We start from the raw sequence: 9,952 nt of genomic DNA, 5'->3' as shown, positions 1-9,952 counted from the left end.
CCCACTTTTCACAGAAAAACATGACCAATACAATTACAGTAGGGTCCCGAATTATGCGAGAATTTGGTCGATCAATGACCTCGTACAAATGGAAAAAATCGCAGATTTCGAAACACACAACTAACAGAAATAATTTCATTGGGGCCATGGCAACCAGCAACTTGCCTATTCAAACGTGTTTACTACACCATTTCCAATACTTTCTATGTACTATACTGCATTATTTTTTATATAAAATTGTTCTTGTAAATAATCAAAATTTTAATATGCTTTTAAAGTTCTAATAACTTGAAAAAAGGTTAAAATCAAAACCAGGATGGGTGTAAACATCGTATATTTTCCGTTATTACACGACCCAAATACAGACAAATTTTAATGTTTGTCATATCTATTGTATAAGACAACTGGTGAATAGTAAAATCATCACTCTATAGACTAGCTTTTGTTGTATCATTGAAAATCCAGAATTATCAAAATTAAAGGCGATTTTATATCATCGTTTCCTAAACACGCCCAAAAAGCACAATAAAAAACGACAACCATCTTTTGTTTACGTTTATCTCTGATCATAACGAAGAAACAGACGCATTACACATCTGTGTATAGGTTAGTTTTTGCATCAACAGCAATCTTACCAAGTATTGATTATATGTTGATTTTGCTATTACCAATGCTCTACTTAATTTTTCTTAGAACTTCCAAATAATGGAATGAATGCCATTAATTTGATGTTTTTCTTTATGACGCCGCCTGAAACGGAAACCTTCCATTCGTTTATTGTACGCTACATCTTCGATCATAACAAACAACGAAGGCATTAAACATGCATGATCAAAGTGATAAATAATATTAAAAGCTTTTAGTGAATATGTTATTACAAATATCATTTAACGTATCTATATAAATTCTACATACGTAGCAAAACAGGAAAGCTATTTTTTCTTTTGCGTTTAATCGACAATAACGACTGCCGCTAATGACTGAATGATAATTTACGATAATTCTAAAACTGTTACTAAAGATGATTGTCCATTCCGTATCCAAAATACTTTTCCTAACTTAATTATAAGTCAACTTGAGCCCACTTCAATTATGAAACCATCTATAAAAAAAGTAAGAGAAGAAGCAAGTACTAGGCCAATTTTTTAAAGTTATCGAACAATTAAGTTACCACTATAAACGTTCGTATGTGACAGAGATGGTGCGAGTTTGGAGAAAGTAAAGAAAATTTAATCATGATTGCCTTTAATATAATTAATACTTTGTGAGCCACAAAGATTTCATTTGTTACACACGCGCACACACCACAAGAGAGAGAGAGAGGAGAGAGAGAGGAGAGTGAGGAGGAGGATGAGGGAGAGAGAGAGAGAGAGAGAGGAGATGAGAGAGAGAGGAGAGGAGAGAGAGAGTGTGTTTTAAAAGTACTTAACAAAAAAAATGATAGATTAAAACACATTGGTGCTTATGTAATATTAACTAACTGTATAGATGGTTTTGAATAAGTTAAGAAATGGTATAAACAATACTTTGTTGCAGTATTCTTACGCGCATATTGAGAGCGGCAGCTAGACATCAGCTGATCTGATCACAGCCAGAAGTAAAACAAAAGATAGTCAGCAATACTCGATTTTTAAAACACACCCCGAAATTCAAAAACAAGTGCACATGTTTTCTTAAACCGCAATTAACTATTTGAAGAGTAGCAATTTTCTAGAATAAAATGATGTATCCTAAAAAATTGTGGTTTGCTGACGAAATCGGATACCGTATTTTAAGCTATGATTGAAATGGATGTAAACACGGTATATTTTTTTTTTTGTTTCGTATTTCATTGACACTTTAAGAAAATCGATTTTGGTTTCTTCATCTATTAGTAAGTATTGTATAACATATATGAGAGAGAGAGAGAGAGAGGAGAGAGAGAGAGAGAGAGGAGAGAGAGAGAGAGAGAGAGAGAGAGAGAGAGAGAGAGAGAGAGAGAGAGAGAGAATGGATCAGCTGTTGTAATCGAATGTCGTGTTTAGAGAGAGAGAGAGAGAGAGAGAGAGAGAGAGAGAGAGAGAGAGAGAGAGAGAGAGAGAGAGAGAGAGAATGGATCAGCTGTTGTAAACGATGTCGTGTTTAGAGAGAGAGAGAGAGAGGAGAGAGAGGAGGGAGAGAGAGAGAGAGAGAGAGAGAGAGAGAGAGAGAGAGAGATATTTTTATAATTATTCTTTGTACTCAACAAAACCCAATCTTTGCAAATCAAATGTAAACTTTAAAAATATGACAAAATATTGCCCGACTCGTTACCGAAGTTTAGGCTATTCACTGCCGATAAACGACCCCAGTCTACTCGTGAAAACCTTGAACGCCCGAAGGGAAAAATAAAGCTTTTATATACTGTACTAAAAAAATAATGTTTTAATATACCATCATTAACACTACCATTAAAATTATCGAAAGGTTGGAGAAAGATAAAGATTGCCGAGAATGTAACCACAATTCTGTTTACATTTTGTCAGCTGGACTCGCACAGTTAACAGTTGATTTCATTGTTGTGAAATTTTATCCTTAAATAGGCTATTTATAATGAAATTATGTTAATAAGATGTAATGTTAAATATTGTTTTGTAACATTTATTATAAATCACCGTATTTAGGGCTACCAATATACTTAAAAAGATATAGATTTGATACATTTTGTAGTGCTTGACTAGCAGACTTTGAACAGCTTCGCAGATACAGAAAATTTATTTTTGAAAAATAGCTATCACATAAAAGGGGAATCGTATAATTCGAACACGTATAATTCGGGACCCTACTGTATTTTGAAAAAAAAAAAATATGGAAAAAATTCCCTTTTAAATTCCTACTGATACCTAGCAGTGAAAATAAATAAATAACATATCTATATCACTTATCCATACCTATAATGTGTTTTACTGTGGTAAAGTATTACAAAAACGATTTAAATAGCATCTTTCCTGATACAGTGCTATACTGCCTTTTATTTTTTACATATTCCTTTTGCTATTTTTGGTCTTGTGGTAGACTATTGGAAACGTCCCTGCTTAGTGATATGCTGGACTTGGGTTTGAGACCCACTCAAGCTTGATAGTTTCTAGTAGTGCCTGTAACCTCAACACCCTACCATTAAGAGCTCTCCCTGGTTTCTAGATTGGGTGGAGAGGGGGCATGGACACTGATCATAAGTATACATGGTCATTCTAAAGGAGTTTGGGGCATTGTCACTGTCCTTTGCCTCTGGCATTCATGAGCAACCTTTAAACTGCTAGAACCATGTACATTTACTCAATGTATTCCAAACAGTAAGAAGTGTTTTCAAGATACCAATACTTATTCCACTACATTGCACCATGTAAAAGAAAAAATGCCTATGGACTTACCTCAACAACAACAACCTTGAATTCATCTGAAATATCATTGAGGAAGGAAGAGATGGACTTCATGAGCCTGTCTACCGACCCTTCAGACCCAGTCTTCAGCAGAGTTGTGATGGCAAGGGTTGCAATTGATCTATTCACATCTTGAATTAAGTTTTCCAGATCTAAGTTGCATGCAGTGACAGCACTGGGTTGGGTCATGGCCACTTTGCTCAGAGTGCGGACAGCAGCAAATCTGCAAGTAAAACACATTATGACTTTTCTTATCTCCATATTTAATTTTTCAATATCATGATTTCTTTTGATAGTGTTTAATAACGGGATAAACATTTTCTACACACATTGCCTTAATAAAATGTACTTTTTTAGTAAGCATGCAGTAAATCCAATTTTGTAGAATTGATATTATGGCCTACCATTGTCAAAATTCATCAATGATTAGCAGTCAGGGGATCAAAAGACAATAAATTCTAGGTTTAGTTACACAATTGCAAATCTGACCTTAAAATCCAGGTTAAAATATCACCTTTCCTTGTATATTTTTCCAATTATTTGATTATTCACTGCTCTTTACTTTGTATATCATCCATACTTTATTTCATAACATTGTATGTATGCACATCACATTACTGTACTAATGTTGACAGGAAAATGGGAGAACCTTAAAAAATCTCCTGAATTGTTCAAGTATATGTGCCTATTTGCATAGATATTGCTAAATACTAATTATGATACTGAGCTGTGGACTTTCACTCATTTTAAAATTAATTTGCATTTTTGGTAACTATAAACCCGAGTCCTTTAATAAGAATATGCTTTCAAGCTTGGTTGGAACATCGGCTGTTAAAATTTATAACAAGGTGTTGATAATTACCAGCGAGTGGTAGGGAATCCCAACCCCATCAACAGGTACACTGAGTAGCCACTTTGACTTTCATTTAGGGCATGCAGGGTGGTTGAAGCAGGAAGCGAAATTTATAGGCACTCAGGTTTGTATAGCTAGGAAAAATACGAACCATATTAAAAATTGGGATTTGTTCTAACACAAATACAAACTTTCGTTCTTTAATAAGAGCCTTATCCTTTTGAGGGAGGAAGCTCCTATAACCACATTGTTAGTTTAAAATCCCAGGATGTCAATATACTCGGACCTGAAAGAGGTACGGGAGTGTTGATTCTACCGCCTTCAACACTTGAGAATAAATTCTCGTAGGTTGGGTTAGGTTTCTGTCTGCTGACAGACGATAAAGGAAGAACCTATATTCTTGGAAGAATAAGATGTCACAATGCATAGCCAATTAGGTGTGATGTATCACACATTCTATTTATCCTTCCCCTCGTAAGGAGATGGGGGAGATGCTTCTATAACTGTTTTGTATAGAACAGCTGCTCAATATGGAAGCCTATCTGCATCAAAGGCCGATCCAGTAAATAACAGAACAACTGCTCCCTCAGAGAGGGGAAGCAAGAGTGAGCGAGTGAATATAGGATTTAGGCATTAAGCCAAGCACTGAGGCATCAAAGGCCATTCAGCACTATATAACAAAAATCATTTAATCATATCTGTATACTCACACCATTTAGTATAATTTTAACCTTTAATACAAATCGCAACACTTTCATACAATAAAATCTAGATGTGAATGTGGGGAAGCAAGAGAGGAAAAGGACCAGACACTTCACCTCTAATCTGAGACTAACATCACAAGCATTGTCTTAAACAAGATACTTCTTTTCCCGTAAGGAGATAGGTAACCTACACAACATGCTGAACAGCTACCACAGGTTACAGTGAAAATAAATCTAAAGAGTTGTGGGTATATTTCCATAGATCATGGGCTGTAAAGGTTGCCTGGTGCTTTTAGACTCCTGCCTTTAAAATAGTTGCACCACTGACAGCTTCTTCCTGAAGGGTAGATTCAATATTCTAGCTTTCTGTGACTGTATACAGGGAGTGCATGCCTAATTGTTCCCATTAAGCCAGACCGAAGACAAGTCATTCTTGCCCCACTAGATGCCTCTGTAAGAAGGAGATGAAGAAGGATTCTAAGTCCTATTCAGAAATTGCTGAACCAAAGAGATGGCAATCTTTTTTTATCTTTCAGAATGGCTATTGATACAGGAAAATATATACGATTTTCCCACTCACTTCGCCAGGCCTAATCATTGTAAGAGTGGATCCAATTAAGAAAACTGGCTCCTTAGAAATGTAGTTTATCACTTGGATCAGGGACAGGGTGCTATGTTAACCTCGGAAATTGGGGAGATTTCACAACAAAGGAAGAGAGATACACAGCTCACATGGGTACCATTTGACCTGTGGCTGCTAGGAAGCAGTAGGGGTCTTTCTGAATCTCATCATCTTCTACCAACTGTTGAGTAATTGGAGAGTCTGAAAAAGGGGTGGAAAAGCTTATGTCTAGGATTTGAGCATCTGCTTAAGCAGTGTTTTTGCTTCAAAGAACCTGTGCAGCTGCATCCTGACTTTTACTCACAAAATTGCACCTGCTTGACAAGGGGGACTTCTTTATAAATTTAGGCAGATGGAAGTATTATGGCCATTTATTGCTAACAAGTTTTTTATCAAACCCTCTGGAAAACTAGCAAAGAAGCACTGCAAGCATTCCCATTAAGTTAAAAGGAAGGTGCGATCCTTCTATTGATAACATCTTCTAGATGGGAGGAAATTCAGGTAAGCATCTCATCCCTTCTTCTCTACATCTGTGGATGGTAGATTCTCGGAGAAGAAATACTCATGACAGAATTTGTCATACAACTCTAGGGTATTCCTGTTTTCATCCAAAACTGAAAGTAGTGGAGCTCTAGTTGCAAACCAATACACTTCAGAAAATATTGGAGTGATCACTGGGAACTAGCCTTCTCATTGACCGGAGAAGTCTCTGAAGACACTGTATTTGTCTATCCGGAAGGCAGTGTAGCAACAGTTATGTTAACACTGTTGCTATCATTGTTTGCTGGGAGCCCCCATAGCTGTCATGTTATAGTCGTCCCAGATATTTCACCACTAACTGGGAATCATAAAGAACCTTACTCGATATATCTTGATCAACAGAAGGAAACAAGAGGAAATGTCTATCTTGATGCTTAGGGGAATCCCTTGGAGGATAGTATAAGGGGACAACTGCCTAGACCCTTGGGTAGACGAGTGCTGATTGAAAGTGCTCAAAAGACTAGCATGATCACCTGAGGAGTGGTAGCCAGTCCGTAGCATTGGGCTTTGAGTTGGTTGCTACTTTCCTCAAAGAATAGTAGAGCAAACCTCCTGTATGACAGAGGGAATGGACCCCAGGGTACGTGTCCTTCAAGTCTACAGAGATGGAGTTGTCATCATTCTCATGATGGATTGTACATAGCTAGCCATGGCCGGTCTGAATTCTTACTTAGACTGTAGAAGTCCGAACATTTTCGACAGCCTTCATGCCGCCTCCCTTCCTCCCCGTAAGGAGCAAGTTTTGGCAAACCACAGGCAAAATCTGTAAGCATGTTTGGAACATTGTGATGCTTCCCATACTGACTGGCATATACTCACTCATAGAAGCTGCCTCAATTCATTGAATTTTGTTTAGTCAGTTACAGTTATCGGGAACACTTCAAAACATTTCGTCTTCCTTAAATTCTCTCTCACAAACTGCTAACCATAAATTAGAAAAACAAAATTAAAACAGCCAGTTGATAGATCCAGGAATATGTCTATTCTTTAGCAGCTAAAAGCAAAGAGGCTACTCAGTGTACGTTGGGGGCTGGCACTTCACTCTAACCGAAAGTAACAACTGACACCTTATAACAAATTTCAACAGCCGAAGTTCCAGCCAAGGAGAAAGTATACTCCTATTAGAGGAAGAGGGTTTGTAATTGTGTAGGAATAAATAATGTATTAAGAACATTTGGCTTGAGGGTTCTAAAGCCATGGTACACCAGATACAATTTGAACAATCATCATACCTTAAGGTTGGTTTTGAGCTGGAGAGGAAGAGCTGCAGAACGGACACAGCTGGTGCTAGGTCACGGGCAGAGGATTTCTTGAGTGTTACAATGGCATTTGCTGCTTCATATATGACCATTTCAGCCTTGTGACGCAACATGGATTCTAGGAAATCGAACAGCCTTGAATCTGCATTGGCCTCATCTTCTTCAATAAGACGAGCAACAATACGAATCTGAAAATAAATCATATAGAATAGTACTAAACAATCATCTTGACATATACCTCAGGTCTTGCCCCAAATCGTTTCTTTTCCTTCCTTTGATCTAACCCAATAGATTAAGTTTTCAATAGTAATGATTGCATACACTTAAAAAGTCTAGTTTCTTAAAAAATATTTTTCCTTATGCTGTAAACAGATCTTTTATAAATAGTTGAAATGCTTTGTCTTCAAATATCCCTTTATCTTAAATAGAAGACGAAAATAAGTAATCTTGCATTTGTACCTCTTGATTTTACAAACCAAAGTTACATGCCTCACTTTTGTTTTCAGATGAAGTTAATTCTGTTTAAAAAATATATACTGTATATATTGGCTTCAATACAAAATATTATCACCCACATACTGTATAATATGAATTTCAACTAGATAGGGAAGATTTTAACGGCAGAAACCCCTTGGGGAGCACTTGGGGTAGATTTGTTAGTAAGGATTTCAATACTCTGTGGGAAAAGGAAACATATAAGAATAAATAAATTCTACTGAAATGATCCAGACAAAGCATTGGTAATTGTTTATGAATAGATCAAATTTGAGGATAGTCATTCTCGCAGGATGCACTCACTTAGCTACCACAGTGGAATCCTTGATAAGTACTATACTAAGGGCTGTTGATCATCAATTGGGAAGAAAAGAAAACACTGTCACAAATGTAATTATGAAGAGCTGAACTGTGGTCTAATGGATGTCAGATATATCCTCTTCATTTTTGCATCAGGTTTTTTTCTCCATGTGGTTAGATGTATGAAGTCTCTTTACCTTTTGTCTTGCACTGTCTGAAGTATCATATGATGTGTATCTTGCCTATGGACATTTTAATGATTTTATTCTTTTCTATTGACCTTCACATTGCTAATTTTTATCTACTTCTGTACTACCTGTACTTAATAGCTCTACTCAACTTGCCATCATAATGCCAAAACCCTTTCAATCATTGAAATGTCTGTCTTCCAGTCCCTGAACATCATCTCACCAAAAACCTAATTCTTAAAATGATCTTTGCAATACCTATTGTGATAGCCTATTGGAAAAATAGGTCTCGCAATCTGCGAGTCAAAAGTTTCAGCCCTGCTCAAGCCCAATAGTTTCTAGTAGTATCTGTAACCTCACCATTATTGTAAACTAGAGATGGAGGTTTGGGAGTTCTCTCAATTTAATGATCAGCAGTTACTTCCTGACCATCCCTAGTTTCAATTTATTCATCAGCAGCTACTTTCTGATTATCCCTGATCAAAGCTTTGGATGGAGAGGGGGGCTTTGGAGCTCATCATATGTATACATGGTTGGTCTCTAGGGCATTGCCCCGTCCTTTGACTCTGCAATTCATGATCAACCTTTAAATGTCAGCATTGAATTACACCATGTTCTAGTTCGCCCTTGAAATTTCTTTCATGTTTATAAGATCCCACGTATCTGCCATGCACATGTATGAAGAAATAATGTATGCACTTGCCAATACAATTTTGGCTCTAATTTCTAGAGAGACCTTTATTTGCCAGTAACCCATTCCAATATTTCTACTGCACATCATAATAGAGATTCATCATACATCTAACCTCATAAAGGAACAAGCTGCTGTAAATACCTTAATAATAAGGATGACATATTAACATAATGCTCAACACAAAATAATGCAAGAGCTCTGATTAACTTCCTCAAGAACTTCATTTCTAACTCATATTTATTGGGTTATGTAAGCCTACATCATTAACTGATAGCAAGCTATCCTCAACACATGAATCTTCCCTTTGATATCAAAATTGGGAGAAGAGAAGGAACATTGAGAGATCCAAAGCTAAAATATTTATAAAAGAGCCTTTGAAAGTAGTGTTCTTTTTGCAGGATACTCTGTTGTCCTAAGTTAATAAAAGTAAAATCACTAACATTCACATCATGGTAAAACTACAAGGTGCAAACCTTCACCAATTGTGAAATGCATCCAGAATGTCATTAGACAAGACGTATGGTAACTGATCAGTGTCTCTTCCTCTCGTAATAAAGAAACTAAAAGGGCCAGGCAAACAAATGAACTAATCTATTCCATGACCAAGAAAACCAGGCAATATGAGAGAATTCTATAGTTTGGTGGCATAAAAAATTATTTATCATTCAAAGCAATGTGATGAACGCCTATTTTCACAGCTAATATTAGGGAGTATGGTCGATTAAGCATTAACATAGAAGTCGTAATATACTGAAGGATAACTTTTTCATAATCTATTTAAAAAAAAGTCTACATTCTTATAATCAAGGATCTCACAAGGTCTTGCTAAATAAAGTTTTTCTTCCGCAAGAGGTGGTAATAAGTAAGACAAATATGTGGGAAGAAACAAAGTTGAAAAA

The 9,952-nt window shown here is 36.4% G+C and overlaps 1 protein-coding gene across 1 annotated transcript in view; it reads right to left on the bottom strand.

The window, feature by feature from the left end:
* The window catches only part of LOC137639055 (coatomer subunit gamma-2-like), a 65,310-nt gene that overhangs the window by 19,895 nt on the left and 35,463 nt on the right, over positions 1 to 9,952 (bottom strand). Inside the window, exons 6-8 of the mRNA XM_068371378.1 lie at positions 7,350 to 7,564; positions 3,390 to 3,621; positions 2,900 to 2,909 (exon numbers count right to left, since the gene is read on the bottom strand). Of these exons, the coding sequence (XP_068227479.1) occupies positions 2,900 to 2,909; positions 3,390 to 3,621; positions 7,350 to 7,564 (457 nt within the window). The remainder of the gene's footprint in view (positions 1 to 2,899; positions 2,910 to 3,389; positions 3,622 to 7,349; positions 7,565 to 9,952) is intronic.

This window comes from Palaemon carinicauda, chromosome 1 (assembly GCF_036898095.1).
Source record: "Palaemon carinicauda isolate YSFRI2023 chromosome 1, ASM3689809v2, whole genome shotgun sequence".
Taxonomy (NCBI): domain Eukaryota; kingdom Metazoa; phylum Arthropoda; class Malacostraca; order Decapoda; family Palaemonidae; genus Palaemon; species Palaemon carinicauda.
This window is presented reverse-complemented; position numbering and strand designations above follow the sequence as displayed.